The sequence below is a fragment of the Ceratotherium simum genome, chromosome 38 (assembly GCF_057802395.1).
Source record: "Ceratotherium simum simum isolate JZ-2026a chromosome 38, ASM5780239v1, whole genome shotgun sequence".
In the NCBI taxonomy this organism is placed as follows: domain Eukaryota; kingdom Metazoa; phylum Chordata; class Mammalia; order Perissodactyla; family Rhinocerotidae; genus Ceratotherium; species Ceratotherium simum.
Genome location: NC_141937.1, coordinates 20,059,780 through 20,082,367, shown reverse-complemented (window position 1 = coordinate 20,082,367; position 22,588 = coordinate 20,059,780). Strand labels below are relative to the sequence as shown.

The following is a 22,588-nucleotide window of genomic DNA, read 5'->3' as shown; positions in this document are numbered from 1 at the left end:
TAAATAAATAAATAAATCAATCACAAAGGTTTTCCTGTTGTCCCCACTTACTCTTTTCTTTTTTGTTTTTGGTCTTTTAAAGGCAGGTTTATTGAGGTAATTTATACGTGGTAAAATTTATACTTCTTCGGTATGCAGTTTTGACAAACTTATACCCTGTGTAACCATCACTACAGCCACAATATGAAATCTTCTGTCATCCCCAAACCTTGTGCCATGTTTCTTTATAGTAAATCCCCTCCCCTCACTGTAGGCACTCACTGACGTGATTTCTGTCCCTTAGAGCATTGCCTTTTCCCCCAAATACTCACATAAATAAAAAAGAGAATGAAGAATAGATATGTTCTTTGTGGTTTGGAAATATTTTATAAATTATAAATGGATTGCCTGTTCCATGTAGGAATGAAATCTGATAAGAGGCAGGAGATACCAAGCCATTCTGCTGACAAAGACAGATATTAGAGCAGTTTGGCCTTAATCTCTCACTGTCACTAAGTTTATGACTTTATACCTAATTTACATGAATTCTGGACCTGATGAGGGAAAGAAAATTGTATGGTTGCTTCCGGAAACTTTGAATTATAATATACTAAACAATTATGATTTTACTAAATCATTTCACTTAGGTAAATAAATACGTACCATTATCTTCTTCAATTCCAACAGGCCCTGCTTGAGGAGTCTCTCCATTTTTCAAACAATTATGGATATATGTTGCCTTCCACCTTGCATACTTCCTGTGTTTCACATTCTAAAAGAAATATTTTTATGTCAATATTAGACTGCAGTAAAGAAGTCAAATAAAAATATAAATAAATTTATGATGACCTATATCATACTTCTGAGATAAAACCCATTTTTGCATGGTACAGCTCTGAAAGAGTCTGACAACCTCCCCGTCTTACCACTGGATTCTACCAATTGTCTAGGGCTTGACAGACTTCATGAAAACCTATCTTCCTCTAAAGACACGCCTAGCTCTCTTTCATGGTTTTGTATCTCAGAAAAGGTCTACATTGGAAATATGGGAGTGTCCTTCCAGCAAAACTTGTAACCCTTATGCACAGGAGAGGATTAGGCTGAATGGAATCTAAAATTAAATAGAAAAGATAACAACAGAGTGAACTATTTTCACCAAAGAGAAAAAGATCTATCTGTATAAATCTATGAAAACAAAAGGAAAACTAAGATGATTAGTGGTTAAAGCAAACAAACAAACACTAGACAGATAGCTAGCAAATTTGACCTTTTAACCTGTAGTATGCTATTTACCAGCTCTGGATCCCAGTTACCTCAATTCCAAAAAGGGGAAAATAAAACCTCATGGAGATATTGTCAGGAGAAATGAAAACATCAGTGAGGAACCTATTTGCCTCTTCTTCTCCCCTGCCTTAAAATTTATGCTACATGTTATAAAATAAGCCAAAAATTTGCTTTAAAAATACAGGAATAAACCTGTTAGAATTTGGGATGGGCTAGTGAGGTTTAGTTTATATGTTCAATTGACCTTTATGATACTCATGGACCAGTGGTATTGGCATCAGCTGGGAGCTTGCTAGACACACAGAATCTTCAAGCCCATCCCAGACTTACTGAATCAAAACCTGCACTAAAACAAGATCCCAGGTGGTCTGTATGCACCAACTTGTGGTCTTCCCCCACTAAATTTTTTCCCCCACGTGTCAGTAAATGGCAACTCCATTCTTGCAACTGTTCAAGCCCAAACCCTTGGAGTCATTTTTGAGTCCTCTATTTCTCTAACACTCTATCAACGAATCTGTTAAATTCTGTTAGCTCTACACTCAAAACATATCCAGAGTGTAAGTACTTCTCGCCACGTCTTCTACTGCAAATTTTGGTCTGAGCCAGCATTACCTCTCCTTTTGATTGTTTGATAATATACTATTGGGTCTCCCTATTTCCACCCTTATCTATTACAATGAAAGGAGTAATACTTTTAGAATAGCAATCAAATCCTATCAACTCTGTTTGAACTCCCCTTCCCACCCTCAATTCATATCCTTCTCCTCACTCCAGATTCAGTCACACTGTCTTCCTCGCTATTTCTTGAACTTGCACAGGTAACATTTACTGTCTCAAAACCTTTGTACTTTCTCTTGCCTCTCCCTGGAACATCTGTATGATTCATTCTCTTATCTTCTTCAAGGCTTTACTAAAATGCTGCCTTCTCAGTGAGGCCTCCCCCAACCACCTTATTTAAATTGACTTCTTATCCTTACCTTGAGTTTCCCCCTGACACTTATCATCTGACACACTATACCTTTTATTTATTAATTTGTTCACTGCCTGTCTCCACCAAAGGAATGTGATTCCCACGAGGGCAGGGATTTTATCCATTGCTGTATTACTAGCGTCTAGAACCAGGCTTGGTATACAGCAGAGCTTAACAAATATTTGGTGAACGAATAACTGGATAGTAGATCTGGAATCCACTTCTTTTTATCAAGTCCCCCAAATGATTCTGACGCTGGTTGTCCTGGAAGCACACTACAAAAAACAGTGAACTGGAGTAAAACATTTTTTGCTGATGAACAAACGTGAATACTAAACTTGAGTACACAGTTTGACCTAGGCTTGCAGGGAAAGGTCAGCGGATAAGGTTGAGGGCGTCAGTGAACTCCCCTGATTACATACAAAGAATGCAATACACATATGCATGGGAGAGAATCCACAGCTTCCACAACACTTCAAAGTAGTTAGTGATATAAAAGATTAATCATCTCTTAACTTGGTGGTAACATATGGATAACACATACATTCTCTTAGTTCCTCAATTCTCCCAAGTATATTATACAAACCACATGGGGTCTACAGAACTCCCAGGAACACTGGACATAATGCAACGAGAAATGCTTGAAAAACACATATTCAACAAATTTATTATCACAATGACTCAAATACTGAAGTATTTGTAAACACAAATTATATGTATTTCCTGATGGAGATTTATTCAACATTTTTATACTTTTATATTTTTCAAAGCTAGAATTTTATAAAACAAGTTTTAAAAATGAGTAAAACTGTACCAAAAAATCACAAGTATCATACTTAAATTTAACTACTCCATTTTTATAATAATATTTGGAATGTACATTCCAACTAGCCAAAAGATTTCCAAAGCTATGGAGACTAACTGTTTAATAGTTAATCCACTATTGTTAGAAAAGGAACCAATGTTACCTTCTGGAAAAAAAATACATATAGTTTTGCGAAATAATTTTTTATTTTATATAATTTCATCAAGCTTAGAGAAAAGTTTTAAGCATAGTACAAGATACTCCCCTAAACTTTTCACTCAGACTCCCCTACTGTTTACATTTTTCTTTGTTTTTTCAGTCTATTTATATGTGCATATTACTTACTATGAATTATTAATAAGCAATCTGTTTATTTATATATATGCATTTTTTTCCTGTACCATTTAAGAGTAAGCTGGAAGTCACTGTGCCCCTTTACCCTTTCGTTATGCATTTCCTAAGATCAAGGACAATCTCATACCCAATGATTATTATTAAAATCAGGGAATTTAACACAGACAAGAATACTGTCTGATCCACAGTCCCAATCAAGTCTGTCAACTGTCCCAGTAATGTCCTCGGGAGTTACTCCTCTTCTGTCTATCTAATTAAGAAGCATGTGTTATTTAGCTGTCATATCTTTTTAGTCTTTAATCCAGAACAGCCTTTTGTCTCTTGACCTTGACATTTAAAAAACTACCAGCCTAGTTGTGAAAGTCTAACAATTTGGATTTGTTTGATGTTTCCTCACATTGAGGTGCAGGTTATGCATTTTTAGCAGGATTAGCAGTGAAGAGATGTTTGTCTTTCTCGCTTCATTTTATTAGGAGGCACATGATATTGGTTGGTCTCAATACTGGCTTTGTTAGGTTTGATGACTTGGTTCAAGTGGTGTCAGACGTTTCTCCATTATAGACTTCTATTTTCCCCTTTAAAATTAATAAGCAATTTGAGGGGAGATATTTAAGAACTAATGCAAACATCCTGCTCTTCATCAAACTTTCAACCCACTAGTTTTAAACCCCATTAATGATTTCTAACCCCATCGTTATTTCTATATTAGTTAGAATTCTACTGTCAAGAGCCCTCTCTGTTCTTCCCTTATTCCTTCATTTATTTATTTCATTGTATGTTTCATTACAGACTCATGGATTCTTTTTTATTCAATGGGTTATCGTCTATTAATATCATTCTTATTTTGGTGCTCAAATTGGCCCTGACTTCGACAGTGGGAACCCTTTCAAGTTGGCTTCTGCATCCTTTTGATACATCCCCATGATTACGTGAACAACTTTTTTACTTTCTGGCAGAAGAAGGTCCAGCTTCATCTAAAACGTTCCCTGATCCAGCTCTAGATTCAGTCCTTTCTACAAGAGTCTTGGTTCCTTTTATAGATGAATGGTATTCAGAACCCAAAATCAGGCACTAGGGGTGCTCACTGCTATTGGCACATCATAGCTTCTAGGTCATTTCAATACAGAGATATGGGAAACATGTTTTATGTGCATGTATATGCACGTCTATGTATATATGCTGTATATACACAAATATATGCATATATTGTATATAAAACATTTACAGTACACATATATACTATCTATATACACATATCTCTTTTGCTCCATTTCTCTATATATTTAAAAGCATGAATTAATACATACATCTCCAATTCCAATCCAACACCACAATACAATCTAGTCTCCCATCTCCTGTTGTAACTTCTTTCCCTAGAAGTGAGAAACTTGGCTCCCTCAATGTATTTACTCGTTTGCTCAATCCTATAATACAGAGTAAACAGTTTTAGAATTGCCAACCCAATACCATCACGAGAAACCAAACCTACAAACAATAGTTCAATATTCAACTATTTTTTTGCAGTAAAATTGATACACCTTAAGATGCATAAATCTTAAGTGTACGATTTGACGACTTCTAAAAAATAGACATACCTGTGTAAAACATACTCCTATCAAAATATATCATTTCTAGTTCCCTAGAAAGTTCTTTTATATCCCTTTCCAGATCAATTTTCCCTTGCCACACACACAAAAAAAATCCTAATTTTTTTCACTAGAATAAATTTGTCTATTGTAGTTCTTTGTATGAAGGGAATCACAGTCTGTATCCTTTTGAATTTTCTTTTGCTCAGCTTAACATCTAGAAAATTCATCCATTTGTAGGGCTATCGGTAGCCTCTGTTTGTATCCTAGTAACAGCACAATTTATTTATCAATTCCTCTGTTGGGGGACATCTGGGTTGTTTCCAGCTTTGGGTTATTATGAATAAAGTTCCTATGAGCACTCTTGAACAAGTCTTTTCTGGTCATACGTTTTCATTTCTCTTGGATAAACACCAAGGAGGAACTGCTGCGTAAAGGGTAGGTGTAAGTGTACCTTTATAAAAATCTGCCAAATCTTTTGCCAAAGTGGTTATAACATCTAACATTTTCACCAAGCAATGTATGAAAGCTCTTGTTTTTCCACATTCTAGCCAATATCTGATGCTACCAATCTTTATTCACTGTAGTTAATTTTACTGTTTTTAAACTACTTATTCTACTGATGACTGAAAAGGGGGTGTTAAAAATCTCCAACTATGATTAAGAATTTTTCTATATTTTTCTTTTATTTCTATCAATTTTTGTTTCATATAGTTTAAAATTCTGTTATTAGGTGCACAGACATTTATAACTGTAGTATCTTCTTGATGAAGTGAACCCTTTATCATTAGAAAATGTCCCATTTTACCTCTAGTAACACATCTTCTTAAAGTTTACTTTGTCTAATATTAATATAGCCACTTGGGACTTTGCTTATTTAGTATTTGCATTAAATATTCTTTTCTATCTTTTCATTTTCAAAATATCTGTATCTCTGTATTTAAAAGGAATCTCTTGTAAACAACATAAAGCTATGGCTTGCCTTTTTATCTAGTTTGAAAATCTCTTTTAAATTGTAGTGTTAATGCATTTACATTTATAGTATGTATCGATACAGCTATATTTAGGCCTAAAATTTGTTTTATATTAGGCCTGTTTTTGTTTCTCTCTCTTCCTTTTCTCTGCCTTCTTTTGGGTTTACCAAATCATAAATGTATAGCTTTAATAATTTTTACTTAAATAGTCACATATCTTTTAAAGAAATGAAAAGAAAAAAATATTTTTATATATTTACCTACATACTATGTTTACACTTTATGCTTTCCTATAAATCCAAGTTGCCGTCTAGTACCATTTTCCTTCAGCCTGATATTTAGTTCTTTAAATCTTTAGTGCAGATTTGCTAGCAATGAATTAATTTGCCTGAAAATGTCTTTTATTTTACCTTCATTTTTTGAAGGATAGCTCTGTGCTATATAGAATTCTGAGTGGACAGGGTTTTTTTGCTTGTTGGTTTTTTTTTTTTTCGGTACTTTAAATATGTTAATTTCATTATTCTCTTGCCACCACTTTTTTAAAAAATGAGAAGTCGCCCATCCTTCAAAGCACTTGTGTGTAATGTGTTGTTTCCCAAGATTGCTCTTTCAAGATTTTTCTCTTCCACCACTGAACCTCACTGGTTTGACTATATGTTCTCAGGTGTGGTTCTCTTTGTATTTATTTCACTTGGGGTTCACTGAGCTTCTTGGATCCATAACTGTTTTTTCACCCAATGAAAATCAATGGTCATATTTCTTTAAATATCTTTTTGTCTACATTTTCTTTCTACTCTCTTTTTTGGGACTCCAATTACACATGTTGGACCTCCAAATATAGCAGTAATAATACACAATGCCTATCTCTTTCTGAACTAATTCATTGTAATATATGACACTAAGCAGTTTAGGATAGTTTCCACTAAAATTTTCATGTACTGCTGATACCCTCTCTAAATATAGTACACTAGAACATTATACATCAACTAATAAAAACAAGAACTAATGCTTTTTTAAGCATTTACTATATGCTAGGTACTTTGCTAAAGGCTTTACATGCATTTTCATTTGAAATCCAGGTCAACTTGATGAAGTAGGTATTACAGTTTTCTTTATCTTATAGATGTGGGAACAGGCTTACATAAGTCAAATAATTTACCCCAAGTCACACAGTTATCAAGTGGCATATGGAATTTTGAGACCAATGCCTGTAATATTCTTAAACACATTATACTAACACTGTATGCAAAAATACTCCATTCATTCATAGTTAATTGAATATTAGGTGTAAGACACTGTTCATGGCAATTATTATACAAAAGTGAATACAAGATACACAGAATTCCTACTCTAGTAAGAGAGACAATACTACTCTCATATTTTTCTGTTTATTATTATAATTGCTAAGAATGAGCCTTCAGTGTACAGTGAGAACGTGAAAACCTAAGGGAAGGTGTATGTACAGAACATATGCTTTTGTAATTAGATGAATTTCTCCTGCCCTACCATGGTTTTCTAGGCTGGCAGTTAAGATGTTGCTTAGCTCAGAACCTTCCAGTGCAAGCTGATACCTTAAACACACTATCTCCTTCGCAGCCAGCTATTTATGTACATAATCATTCCAGTAATGTTACAGCCCTGTTTCTTAAGCACAGAGTGCCATACTGGGATACAAACAGGATTCCCTCGGGGCTGGTCTGCAAACTGTTTACCAGTTTGTGACAAGACAGCACAGAAAATGAGAGCATTTAGGAAACTTAGAGTAAATCATGTTTGTATTTTATATGTCTTTTTTAAGTTTCATTTTTCTAGTTATTCAATTATTACTTGTATTTTAAAAAACAATCAGTTTGCAACGGAATGGAAATAAACAAGTAAAATAAAGGCTGGACCTCTATCACAGAGTTTGAGAATACTGTTCCAGGCCACAGAATCTGTAGGTGCTTATATTTTTCTGACTCTCAGTTTTCGCCACGTAATTCAGAGTTGTGACAGGTGAAATGAGATACATCTAGTGTCTAAGCACAGTGTCGGGCAAATGGCAGGAGTGGATCATCCCCTCCCTGTATTTCATCATTACTACACCATATATCCTCACGGTGAGTTATTCTGCTTCTCCTTCCCAGTTTGACACAAGCTCTGTGAGGGCAGGAAAACATACCTTAGTCAACTGATTCCCCTAAATAAGCAGGAACTGCGTAGACAAGAACAGTGTTATTATCTTTTACCTGCAATTCTCATATTCTTCCTAGGTTAGCAGTATTAAACCTAAAACAAAGACTATGAAGGAGAAAAGGCAAAATGATATACTGCTAGAACTGAAATAAATCTAAAATACAATAAAAGGAAGCCTATCAATAATATTGGCCATAAACAGATTACACAGATGCCACAGTAGGATAATAAAATATTTATGTTTTGAAAATCTCTTGCTTTAAAATACAAAATTAAAAATTTGGGGCCAGCCCCGTGGGTTAGCGGTTAAGTGCACGCGCTCTGCTACTGGCGGCCCGGGTTCGGATCCCGGGCACGCACCGACGCACCGCTTCTCTGGCCATGCTGAGGCCGCGTCCCACATACAGCAACTAGAAGAATGTGCAGCTATGACATACAACTATCTACTGGGGCTTTGGGGAAAAAAAGAGGAGGATTGGCAATAGATGTTAGCTCAGAGCCGGTCTTCCTCAGCAAAAACGAGGAGAATTAGCACGGATGTCAGCTCAGGGCTGATCTTCCTCAAAAAAAAAAAAAAAATTTTAATATATTCTCGGTGACTCTATATCTAAAACTGGAACACTGATTTCAAGACAGCTATAGGAACGCTACAAGTTTACATAACAACAAATTAAATACTGAGATGGAATTATATAAGGCACAGTTCAAAGAGTATTTAACATATTTAATGTATAACTAAAAGAGAGATAGGAGAGTTGATAAACAGAGTAGTGGCAGATAAAATATTTAAAAAAAACCACTTAAGAAAAAGAAAATATAGGTTTTACTTATTTTTGTACAACTATGAATAATGATGTGAAATTAAAAAGGAAAAAATATCTGAGAATAGACCAAGAAAAATGCTACGAGTAAATGAGATCTATTACATTTTAGAAGAGTTATGAAAGAAGTTCTGTGTAAACAAGTCTGAACATCATCTCCATCTCAGTTAGAAAAATGAAAAGCTAACCTATAGCAATGTTTGAAATATCAACTAATCAGCCACTGTTTTTACTTTGAGATTTTACTGAGGGTGCAAACTGACACAATGCTGAAGAAGATGTATGAGGAGAATAAGACAAAGTTCCCTCTTCAAGGACTTGCAGTATAATTCACTCCAAAATATAATATATTAAACTTAAGTCAATACATCTATAGAGTAATATTCATACAGTTAAGACTCGAAGGGTAGAAGAATTGAGAGAATGGAGAAATTCATATAAGGGCTAGAATCATGTAGCTAAGACGCGAAGAGAAGTTAAGACTTAAGCAAAGTAGGCTAAAAACATGAAGTTCCCCATGGTGGAAGTTGAGAGGCTGATAAGCAGCCTGGTCGGCCAAACCTGAAATGGGATGGGTAGGAAGTAGCACAGGCAGGAGCCTGGACTTGCACAAATGAAAAGTCCCTGTAGGTTCTTCAATAAAACAATGACAGAGGAGAAGACGCTGCAGGGAAAAACAGCCCCAAAAAGGAAAATAAATTAATTAGGTAAATTGCAGTAATGTAGCTTGTGAACCAGTGGCCTTTTTAAGAAGGCTGGGATGTTAAATAAAAAGAATATAATTAGAAGACTCAAAATCTTTATGCAGAGATGTCTCCCAGGAGGCCTGCGGTGTGCAGCTTGCTCATTCCCACACCGACCACCCCGTATCGCCATGCTACTTTTCTTCTCCTTCTTCCTCCCAGAAATTTGTTCTCTGCTATAATTTTCAGTGGTTTTACTTCTATCATTTATATAACTTATATAATTTGTTTTTCACCCCTCCTTTTGCAGTTTCTAATCTAAAACTATTTCTGCTTCTCTTCTCCTTTTCTTTTTTTGTCTGCTTTTTCAAGACTGTTATTGATTCTCCTTTTCTTATCACTTCCGCACGCTTGGAACATACAAGCACAGACTGGCAGAGCCGCAGAGGGCCTCAGAGATCCGCTGAGCCAGCCTTCTCATCTTACAGGAGAAAAACCGAGCTCAGTAAAATGACTTCTTGGTTTGGAGATTAGTGGGGTTCGGCTCTGACAATCACTGTCTCTTTTCTTTTAGAATACATTTTCAGAACTGATAGGGAAAAACCAGCACACCCTCTAAACTTTAAAAAATATAATTTAAAAACCACCATCTTGATTATAAAGATAATAAAATTCAAAGATAATTTAAAAATACACAAATAAAAATTACAAGACAATTATAATGCCTTTCCCCTCCTCATTTTCTGCTGTTACTGTAGATTTTAGTGTTTCTCAAACAGCATTCTTTGGGGTGCAGGAAAACAATTATTTTTGAAGTTTCAGCTTTGATAAAAAGCTACAGAATATTATGCAGTTAATAACACCGCTGCATTTCCTTTATAAATGAACAAATAAGTTATAGTGAGTACTGAAATATACCTACAGGAGTATATATTTTTTTAAAAAAACTGCTTACTTGAAATTCTTAAACACATTCTTTTCCCACCTTTCTGTTTCCTCTCTTTGTCTCTGCTAGTGTTTTCAAAGTACAGGGTGAAACTAAAGCAGAAGTGGAAAACACGGAATGAGTTAAAACTGCTAAATGCTTTGAGTAACCAGTTTATACCCCCAGTTTTTCAAACATCTCATTTTTTTAATAGTTATTATGAAATAAGAAATGTTATAGTAGTTGTTTTATTTTAGGCATACAGTGCTTAAATCACAAGTAAATAAGCACAAGCCTGAGATTTGCTTAGACAAGGAGGACCTGAGAGAGGGCTGATGCCGATTACTACCTTGCTTGTAGATGTGGCAAGAGCTAGTCAAGTCACAGCTAGAGTGGACTCCTCCCTCTTCCACCCAGTGGAGCATTATTTAAAATTATTTGATATTTCAAACCATTATTTTGAAAAACCTAGATCTCAGTAATAAAAATGAAGACACCATTTCTAGAAACGGAAAATGATGGAACAAAAGAAACACTGAAAAAAGTGGCCAAGTGGTTCAAGTTTTTCACGCTCGCTTCGGGTGGCCCGGGTTCGCGGGTTTGGATCCTGGGTGCAGACCTGCTCCACTCATCAGCCAGGCTGTGGAGGCATCCCATATACAAAATGGAGGAAGACTGGCACAGACGTCAGCTGAGGGCTAGTCTTCTTCAAGCAAAAAATGAGGAAGACTGCCAACAGATGTTAGGTCAGGGTGAAGGTTCCTCACACACACACACACAAAAAGTAAGAGAAAAGAGAATTTGAAACTAGGCTAAGCTGATCAAACTGGTTGGCCTGGAGATTATGTTAATGGCATATGGACAGTCATGCCAGTATTTTACTTTCCCTGTTGGCTGACTTTATATATTTAGTCAATCCTACCTCATGGTCGAAAATCAGTTCACCAGTCATACAAGGATAAGATCGTTGTATAGCAATGGATATGAGAAACATCAGTATTGCATCAAGTAATTTGTAAATTTTGAAATTTGTAAACTTTTGCGGGATATACAAACTTTGCATGTTGTAACTAACAGATGTAAGTTACTGAAAGGCACCTACATATAATTACACACTGTGTATACACACATTTTCTAATTTTAATATGCAGGATTTACATGAAGGCCCAAAGAATAAACTCAGCCCAATCAGATAACTACAGGGACTTCCTTTCCACACTGGCCCCAGAATGCCTAATTTCTTCTCTCTGTACCATTTCAGACCCCTCCAGCCATGTGGGTCCTTTACCCACCATCACAGATACTGTTTCCTACTTCAGTATGGCGCCAGTGCAAGGCAGAAGAGCTGAGGGAGCAGGCTGGGTATTGAGACAGGGAAAGAAAAGAGTGCCAGTGTTTTGGGAAAACATTCCTTTTACTCTTACTCATATATTCTTTAGTATCCTCAGTCTCTAAACAAATCTCCCCTAACTCCTTTGGAAGCCCTCTCATTTGCCCCATTTAGAGTCCCTGCCCTGGTTGCTATGTTCAAATAACTAAGGAAGCTGTTCTTTGTTAAGGCTATCTAAATGTAAACCTAGATTTTTCTTCTGAAATTCAGATGAATCATGTGTGAATTGTGTGTGGAGGTATTTGTGTCCCTTAAGTGAAAAAAAACTACAAAAAAACCCCTACATTACTCACCATTACTCATTAAGACTAAGACTTCTGGACATGTTCTTTCTCCTGTATCTGTGACTTTCCCTATTATCTGGGGTCCCCAGCGTTGGCAGTTATAACTTCAAAGACCGTGTGCCTGCTTCTGGGATACCTGGGCAAAGCAGCTTCCTTAAGTATAGAGAAGGAGGGGAGACACGGAGAGGCCTCCCGGAAGTATCTGGCAAACTACTCTGCTACTTTGCCCGATCACGGTCTTCTCCTCAGATATCTTGAATTCCTATCCACCTCTCTATGTTTCTTTATTCACTTCTTCCTCTTGCATTTTAAATATAGGAGTTTACCAGGATATTTGCTTGACCACCCTCCTTTTCAAACTCTCCTCTCACCTGAGGGTTTGTCTAATCTAACTTGAACTGTCACCTTTATCTTGTGGACTTCTGTCTTTGTATTTGCAAGAGCCTTGTGGTGATTTATTTTTAAATGCCATACCTGCATCTCAGATTTTAAAATTGAAGTCTGAACATATTATTTTTCCTCAAATCCAAAACAACCTCCCTTGTACAAGATTTCACAGTAATTATTAACTAGTCCTTTTGCCAAATGACTTGCAGTTCTTCCTTACCCCCAGTTCACTGTACAGATTCCCATCACGCAAAGCACCTAAAGCATAGGTGTTTATTCAAAAACCCACTAAGTCAAGATTCCAGGCCTCTCGCATCTGTCTGATCTGGTTTATGACTTATGTTTCTAATCTGAGGTCTCACTATGCTTCTTCACTCACCTGGTACTCTCCAAAAACCCTCCTGAACTATCTAAAGCTTTCCGTAATGCTACGTTTAAACCACCTCTGTATCCTCAAGTATCTAGCTGAGTGCCCCATACTAGTAAAACAGAGAGGAAAAGAAATCCAGATCAGGGATAACAGGAGATGGGAGCAGAAAAGGAGCCCCGCAGAGTGCATCCACACGGCCCTCAGAGTACAAAAGGTGATATCCGCTGAGCAGCATGCCAGGTGTTCACACTCCAGGCCTCAGTTTTCTCTTACACTTCTGTAACTCAAGAAAACTTGACAGCAGTGGCTCTAAAGGGGCATTGCCCCACACCCTAGAGGGTGTTCTGGAAATAGCTGGGGGTGGTTTCTGGTTGTCTGAATGACTGGGGAATGCTGTGGGGGCAAGGGCCAGGGAGGCTTGATGCTATGACAGTAACACACAATCAAAATCTGTCCCTTGTTCAGCACAAGTTTGAAATGTCCTGCACATCTCTGCCAACACAAAATCCCAGCTTTAACCATCAAGCCTAACTTCATTTTACATATCAAGAATTCTTTGCACAGTTTTTATATATTGTTCTATGAAAATGCAAATATCTTCTGGATAGATTGTACTTTATTTTGTTCAGGACTTTACTATGAGCTGCTCATCATTTTGAAAAAAACATACTACAGAAAGCAGCGTTCTTCATAGATTTCAAATCACTAATACAACATGCCTCTATCAGTCTCATTTGTAGCTCTCTCTTTCTCTCCTTCTCTTTCTAGATTAATATCTCTCCTATCAGAAAACAAATTTTCCATGCCAATGGTAAAGCCTGCTACAGTGAAAACAACACTGAACTCACAGCAATAAGTTGGTCATTTAGCCTCCATTTGCTCATGTATAAAATGAATATGCACTCTACTTATCTTAGAGTGGAGGGGACAAATTGATAAAATGGATATGAAGTACCTCATAAAATATCAAGTTCTATATGTATTTTACAATAGAAACAAATCATAAATATTTCTGACTAGAAATGAAACAGGAATAAAACAGCCCTAAAAACTCTCTGTCTCTGTTATGTTTACCAATAACAGTGTAGAAATTTAACAGCATACAGGATTAGTAATATTTAAACACTTAATAAAATCAAATTCTAAACCTGTGCTGCCCAGTACAGTAGCTATCCATTTGCTGAAGTGTAAAATACACACTGGATTTAAAGAAATTACTACAAAAAATAAAATATATTTGTAAAAATAATTTCATCCTTTGTTTTTACTTTTTAAAATGTGGCTAGTAGAAAATTTAAAATTATATTTTTTGCTTACACTACATTTCTGATGAACATGCTGCTCTAAATAAACAATGCAATAGCAAAACTGGTGAACGGCAACACACAGATCTCCAGCTAACAAGACAATAAAGAACGCACACTCACTTCCTCAGTGAGTTCTCCGAACACTGTTATGACATCTATTAAAAGACTTGCCGTATAGAAGGACTTGATCATGTTTCTGGAAGAGAAAAGAGAGCTGGTCTAGTTTAAATGAAAAACATTAAGGCATAGAATTAGTCATGTAGCTGTAAGAAAAAATTCCAGTGTTTATAAAAGCACTCTGACATTAACGTTTCAAATAAAATCAGATTTCAAGAACACAATGGAGCTCTTTTTGTAATCTGTTATTAGGAGAAAGTAACAATGCTCATGTTACAGGTAAATATGCTACAGCCAGGTTTTATAGTCTAGTTTTGATTTTAGAAAATGTAATTACAGTATTATCTGAATCCATATCAAGCCATGTGCATTTCTTTGTACTCATGTATTACTCTAATAATGACAAATCATTTGATGTGGTGGGGGTGGGAATTTTTACAACCAACATCACTGAACCAGGCTGTTTTTGGCTAAAATCAACTCTTAGATTTTACTAAATGTTAAAAATGGCTAGTTAGGGTACATTTACTGAGAAAGTGCATCTGCCCGAAGTATTCTTCTTTCAGCCGTTATCTCTAAAAATAAAGCATCACTCTTGTAATTCAAAATCATTCTGAGATTTACAAGTAATTAAAAGAAAAATATAAATCATTAATCAGGAAGTCCGAAAGCGTTCACTAGAACACTGGATAGTTCTTGTTATACAGTAACTAAACTTACAATTTTTATTTTCCCTTTTCTTTACTTACTTGTGAAATCGCCCAGCACGATCTTCATTATCTGCATACAAAAACATTTTCAAAGCATAATTCTCCAAATGGGCAGAACCAACTATTTCTTGAGTAATAGCTTCATTATCACCCAACTGTTTCTTAAGCTAAAATAAAATCAGATATAAAGCTTATGATTTTGGACTCAGAGAAGTGTATGCTTAAGTACAAATAATCCTAATAATCATTTTAAGTAAATTATTTTACCTTCACTCGGTAAAAGATGTATCAATGAAATCTTGCAAAAAGAAAATTGCTCTGCCTCAGCCCAAGGTATTTAACACAAAGTCCAATGTTTACAAAATTTTGAAGAAACACTCATGATAACCTGAAAGTATAATTTAGCTCTAAAAATCAAAATAGCCAAGAATAAAAAAGATAATACATTCAACTATCTATGTAAAGCATCAGATAAACATTTCAAAGTCATGTATTATCCAGTGTACTATCAGATATCCTAAAAATAAAATTAGGAAATTCTTTCCTCATCATATATAATTTAAAATTATAATTTATTCCCACTTCAATTTCTTCTATCAAATATAATAAGACTAGAAAGATCATTATATCGTAAAATAGTATCTCTCAGAGCACACTATATAAAAAAAAAAAGAGATCTAATTTTAAGTAAGGTATAAGATAACAAACTTAAATAGGATTATGGAAGTTTTACAAATTTAGACAAATATATACCTCAAATCAACACAATTTACAACCATGTAAATTTCCAGTCAGTATAGCCCTTAACTACACATACAATAATTTAAAGTATTTTATAAACAACAAAGTTCCTACATTTTACTCAGGTTGTCATATTAGAATAAAATGACCTTCTGGAATATTAGATCTGAGCACCATACTACTGTGTAAAAATTGCTTTTTTCAAAGATGTTATAAAGTAAAAAATTAAATTTGAAAAAGGCCTCAGGGGCCGGCCCTGTGGCTTAGTGGTTAAGTTCGGTGCGCTCTCCACTTCGGCAGCCTGGGTTCAGTTCCTGGGTGTGGACCTGTACCACTCGTCAGCGGCGATGCTGTGGCGGCAACCCACATACAAAACAGAGGACGATCGGCACAGATGGTAGCTCAGGGCCAATCTTCCTCAAGCAAAAAGAGGAAGACTGGCAACAGATGTTAGCTCAGGCTGACTCTTCCTCAGCAAAAAATAAATAAATAAATAAATAAAAATTAAAAAGGCCTTGGGATTTTTTCATAAAATCAGCAAAGTAAATATTCTCATAATTACAACAAAATAATTCAAGGTTCAGAAGAGATTTAATGTTGGAATTTAAGGACATTTTGGCTATGCTTATCCCGAACAAAATCAGAAGAAAGTCCCACATATAACACTAGTTTACTATATCCACACTGTCAATAATTTAATTCTAGATTTCATTCTAGAGGTAAATTTAATTCTAGAAAAATTTAGTAGGAGTATGTCACTTCATCTCGTCTTCAATATAAAATCTCTGGCAGCAAAAAAACAATATACTCAAAGCTTTCCAACTATGATGTAAACATTAAAGCACAGGCAGATATGCTCTCACCATAGAGTAAACTTAGTCTATTTGTTATTTAATTTAGATGATGACAAACTCCCGATGAGTCCCTTTATAAAATAAATGTGATTTTACACTTTGCATATTATAAAGAAGTTTGAGTTTTGTCTTATCCGTAAGTTATTACTATTTTAGCTATTACTGTCATACTGTGAAATTAACAGAGGTAAACTCTCTATAAAATATCTATTAGAGATGGGATTTTACAAATTTACTGCTATGTGTGAGACATGTTCTTCCTCTCACCCCCTCAACCCACCCTCCAAAGAAGGGTACTCAAATTCTTCCTGCGTCCACAGAAGCAGTGTTAGAAGTGGAAGTCCCAGTTAAGGGCAGTTAAGTTCCCATCAGTGGTGCCAGCAGGGGCCCCCTGGGGTGATTCTAGGAGCAGACGACAGGGGCTCGGGGTCAGAAGGCCAGACACCCATACCAAGTTAGAGAGAACACTACTGCCCATGACTGCTTAACACTTGGCCACGGCTCTGACCTGAATAACTCCTCGCATTTATGAAAGCTCTGGGCTGACTGGTATAAATGTTCTGATCGTTAATAAGCCTAAATTTCGTCTCTCTAAACAAAAGAATGCAAACGATCGAATAAACACTTAGGTTTCTAATTCTCTTGAGCAGGTCACATAAGTAAATAAGCAAATAAAAAGTAAGCTGCAGCTATTACTATAACAGCCTTGGAGACGGGTTAATGAGGAGCAGACCTTGACACTGCTGAAAGAGAAACCGGGAGGGCTGGGCCCGGGAGGCACAGGGTGGAGGCCTGCTTACTAATTACCTCGGCCAGCACTGCCTTCCTGATGCACTGACCCCCAATCCAACCCATGCCATTTTCCCCGGATTGGCGCCTCTACATAACCTGGAAACTTAACTCACGGTTCAAGAAGGTGACTCACTAGTCATCTAGCACACTTCTGCTAGCAGGGGAGAATGCTTGGACCAGAAGAGTATCTTGCTCTGGGACCAAGAGTGGGACAAAGAGACGATACGCAACTGATATCATTCCCTTCATTGTCCCTTCCACTAAATAAATAGCTCATTTCAATATTATAAGAGCTTTTAAAAAATTCCCAAATCAATCATCCATGTGACTGAAGGAAGGTCAGAAAGGGTTCGTCACTTATGAAAGGATGACTCAAAGGCCATCTACAATAACATGGAACAAGATATAATGGTATATGCAAAGACACTGAAACCTACTTTAATTTATGCTTACAACTCCCTGAGTAGTATGATGCAAAACTAAAAAAACTTTGTCTAATTTTTCCTCAGCTATAATGACACTGCTGATTGCTGCCAAGGGGAAGAACTAAAATGACAACACACACATACACAAATGAAACAGAATGGTATTTTAAACATTAATCAGAAAATAAATTATCAGTGTTTAACTTACAGCTTCTAACTGATCCATCAGCTTTGATAAAAATTTACGACATTCAGGAGTTTTACTGTCAATCTTCATTCCAGTTTGCATCGCATATAAACGACCTACAAAGAAAAGAAAAAGAAGATGATTCGAACAATTTCATTTTCATCTTTCTCCATGAATGAATGTTTAAAATATATGTTTTACCTAATAAATAATTTAAAATTTAAGTGTATTTAGAAATAAAACTGTGATTTACTATGAATCTTATTTACAAATACAAAGAGCACAAAAATATTACCCAAAGAATGCAGAGATTCATGAGGATGATGATAAATTTTTACCAAGTAAGGCCTTCTCTTTTGGCATTGTTTAAAAAAAAAAAGAACTAGGTCCTAAGCTGTCAAAGGGACCTGCAATTTAATTGGTAAGTCAGGGCCCTCAGAAAAGCCACCACATGTACAAGAGCACTTGCCAACTGCCAGAGAAGTAATACTGATAAAACACACAATGTGGGCTGAGTCGGGGGAAATGCAGCTTGAGCTGAGGCTATTAGGGAGAATTGTGTTAGTCATTTTTACGTATACAAATAAAAACAAATATACCCTCTCTTTAAAAAAAGTTTATAAAAACATTAGAGATAAGGCAAAAGCTAAAGACCTCTCTGACATCACAATCCTAACAGTTTCCCCAGTGATAAGAGCTGTGAACAGGTTGGTGGTAACTTGTTACCACGGGTGTGTACACATACCGCTTGTAACTGACCTCTTATATTCAACAGTATGTTCTGGAGATCTGTGTTAGCGCTACAGTGCTCCACAGTATGGACATTTCATTCCAACTAAGGCACATTTAGGTAATGCTCAGATTGTCACTGTTACAAGTCATGTCGCACTGTCACACAACTGTCACTGTTACAAGTCATGTCGCACTGCCACACAAGAGTTCCCCAAGGTACATCGCGACAAGTGGAAGTCCTGTGTCACAGTGTGTACCTTTTTCACTTTGGAGTTACCCTTAAACTGTCCTCCAAAACAGATTACCAATATGCAGTCATATCTGCAACATATGCAAAACTCACCAAAATCTGGTATGACTCAAACTTCCTATCACAATCTCAGGAGTCTAAGTGGTATCTCACTGTTTGATTTTGCATTTTCACGACTAAAAAGGTTTAGCTATTTACTGCATAGCTCTGTATCTTCCTCTATGAATTAGGAATAGCTACCAAAAGAAAAGCAAAAAAATCTCCTGCCCAATTTTCTCCTGGGTTGTTTGCTTTTTCATGAATTGCCTTGTGGCAGTTCTCTATGCAGTACGAAGGAGGGATACAACGTTTCTCCTCCCAAATGGAATCTTGTGAACACTCTCCCTCTTCTGTTTGTGTTTTGCTTTTCTCCTCAGCACGTAATCATCTTCATTTATTTATCCTCTGTCTCTACTCAAACTCGAATTTAAACTCCATGATGATGGCAATTTCAGTCTATTTGGTTTATGCATCTCTGGCATCTAGGACAGTGCTTGGCCTCCGATAAACATTTTCTGAATGATAAATATGTGAATGAAAGAATAGCTCACTCTGCTCCACTAATTTAAATGCCACTTTTATCATTCATTATCATATATTGTTTCCCTGGGATAAAAAGGCCCCATTCTGTATACTGTCAATCTTGCTTCGTCAGTTTAGTGGTCTATCACTGCTTCATTTACTACAGCTTTGTAACATGGCTGGTATCTGTTAATTACTCACAGGATTTCCAATTCAATTATGTCTACCCAATCATATCTTCTTTAAAAATGTATTAATATACACATAATACACAGTTATTTATTTGATCTGTGTGTGTTCTGAATTTTAATAGCTTAATCTGAAGGAACTACTTTTTTTTTTGCTGAGGATTGTCCCTGAGCTAACATCTGTGCCCATCCTCCTCCATTTCGTATGTGGGATGCCGCCACTGCATGGCTTGATGAGTGGTGTGTTGGTCCACATCTGGGATTCGAACCTGTGAACCCCGTGGACTTAACCACTATGCCACCGGGCCGGCCCAAGGAACTACTTTTTAATGCTTAGGCTTTTAGGGCTATCTCATGTTAGAGAGCTTGAAGTTTAATTTATTAATGTATTTATTTCCATATATCAAATTTAAGCGTTTGATCCACTTAGGTAGTAACGAGAGAAAACGAAATGGAATTCTAAAAGTATTGTACAGATTTACACTGGCACACAGTATAAAGAGCATGGTGCCTTCAATTTCCCTGCACATTAGCCAGCACTGGATATCACTCTGAACCAAAAACAGATTCTAATTTTTGAGAAGCAAAAAAAGCACTTATTTTAAATATCCATTGCTTTGATCACAAATATGACCAAATTTCCTATCTTTTTCTCTCTTTCTTCTTAACCAGTCATATTTCTTTAGCAACATGTCCAGATCCTTTACCCATTTGTCTATTAGGTTTTAACCATCTCCCCCCTCACCCCACCAATACCTTTTAAAGCAGGGTTGAACAGCCTCCCCTTTTTAAACCAGTCATACCTTTTGAGCTGTTCACGCTCTGTGCTTATTTTAGTCACCTCTTTTTTTTTTTTCTTAAAACTGTGTAATGCAAAGTGAAATAAGTCAGAGGGAGAAGGTCAAATACCGTATGATTTCCTTCATTAAGTAGTAGATAATAACAACAATAAACAAACACATAGGGACAGAGATTGGATTGGTGGTTACCAGAGGGGAAGGGGGGAGGGAGGAGGGTGAAAGGGATAATTCGGTACATGTGTGTGGTGATGGGTTGTAATTAGTATTTTGGTGGTGAACATGATGTAATCTATGCAGAAATAGAAGTACAATGATGTACACCTGAAATTTTTACAATGTTATAAACCAATGTTACTGCAATAAACAAAAAATTTAAAAAAAAATAAAAATAAAAAAACAAGGCAACTGAAAAAAAAACAAAAAAAACAAAAAAAACCGTGATTAAATTCCTCAACGTTTCCTCTTTGTGAGTTCAGGTCTTTTCTTTCAGTGTTTGTGCTGCATTTCTTTTTTTAAAGGGCATCACATGAAATGCCCTTAGGAAAATAAACATATTGGCTGCAAATATTACGCCACTTTTCAATTTCTGAATGTTGTTTTAAAACACAGAGGCTTAAAATATTTATGTACTCAAAGCTATTATTCGTGATTTTTTTCCCCTATCAATTCTAAGCTTGGAAAGTTCTTTTATCTCCAGGGAACTTGATACTGTTATATGATTTTTCTAGTTTTTCCTATGGTTTTTCAAACTTAACTCTTTAATCTAACTTGCATTTCCCCGCCCTTCCCAAATATTGACACTTATCTCAAATATACTTAATAAATAATCTTTCCTTTCTCCAATGATTTGTGGTTCCTACTTTAATATATTTTTACTTTTATATTTCCTGGCTATTTGATTTTGCTGAGATCACAAATCAAATGTCATCTCCTCACATGATAATATCCATACCCGATAACATGCTTTTTCTTCCTCCAAATTTAATCTTAGTGTGTCTTACTGTAACACCAAAATTTTCTGAAGAATTTTAAGTGTTCTTGCTCTTATTTCTTAAGAGGAAGGCTTTTAGTTGAGAGTAGGGATCAATTCCATGCCAGGTTGCTCATATGTCCCCTGAAAGTAGCCCCACCCTAAGCTATATTGAGGCTGCGTCCTTTGAGATCCATTCCCAGGGATTGGCAAAACAATTGGCTGGAGTGTGGGGAAGAAAACAGTAGCATTTCTACCGATATTTTTATCTAATTCTTTGTAAGTTTCATCTATCTTTTATAATACATATAGTTTTTTTAATACTACATACAGTACTAGGACATCAATACATACACGGAATTTATAAATAATTTACATAATAATTAGAGATTTGTCTTTTTTTTTAAGATCATATGGATAGGTGATCAAAAGGTTAAGAAGCACTGCTCAGTGCATCCTTACTCCTCTCAACTATAAACTGTATTTTCTTGCACCAACCTACCCACGCCTCTTCCACACAGCCCTGTTCCTTCTACAGTAGGCCCTGGGACTACTGCTTCATAATCAGCAAACTCCCCTACATCGCCTCAGATTCCTTCCCTCTCTTCGTCTTAACTGAAACCTGGTGTCACTTGAAGAAACCACTTTATTTGCAGTCCTCTCAAGCAGTGATTTTTAATTCTCTTACATTCCTCCTCTCTCAGGATTGGCAAGCATGACTGGTTTTCTCTTTGCATCTCATTGCCACTTATCGTATTCTCTCAATGTCTTCTAAACACGCTGCTCTAGGGCTCATGCTGCTCTCTTCCACTTGATATTGTTATGCTTGTTAATTGCCCACGGACCTCAGGGTCCTTCCTTGTTTGTCCATCCTCTTGAAAATTTTGCTGTTTACATGAACAATCAATACTTGAAGCAGAGACTGCTAGCTGCCTACCCACATCCTCCCTTCCTATCTTCTTTACTA

General features: G+C 36.2%; 1 protein-coding gene across 2 annotated transcripts in view; it reads right to left on the bottom strand.

Moving 5' to 3' along the window:
• Positions 1–22,588, bottom strand: part of VTA1 (vesicle trafficking 1) — a 63,516-nt gene that overhangs the window by 22,515 nt on the left and 18,413 nt on the right. The window contains exons 2-5 of one of the 2 annotated variants that reach the window (XM_087425164.1): positions 18,142–18,236; positions 15,161–15,288; positions 14,409–14,490; positions 643–751 (exon numbers count right to left, since the gene is read on the bottom strand). In XM_087425164.1, the coding sequence (XP_087281290.1) occupies positions 643–751; positions 14,409–14,490; positions 15,161–15,288; positions 18,142–18,236 (414 nt within the window). The remainder of the gene's footprint in view (positions 1–642; positions 752–14,408; positions 14,491–15,160; positions 15,289–18,141; positions 18,237–22,588) is intronic. The other variant, XM_004442090.3, reaches the window with a different exon arrangement.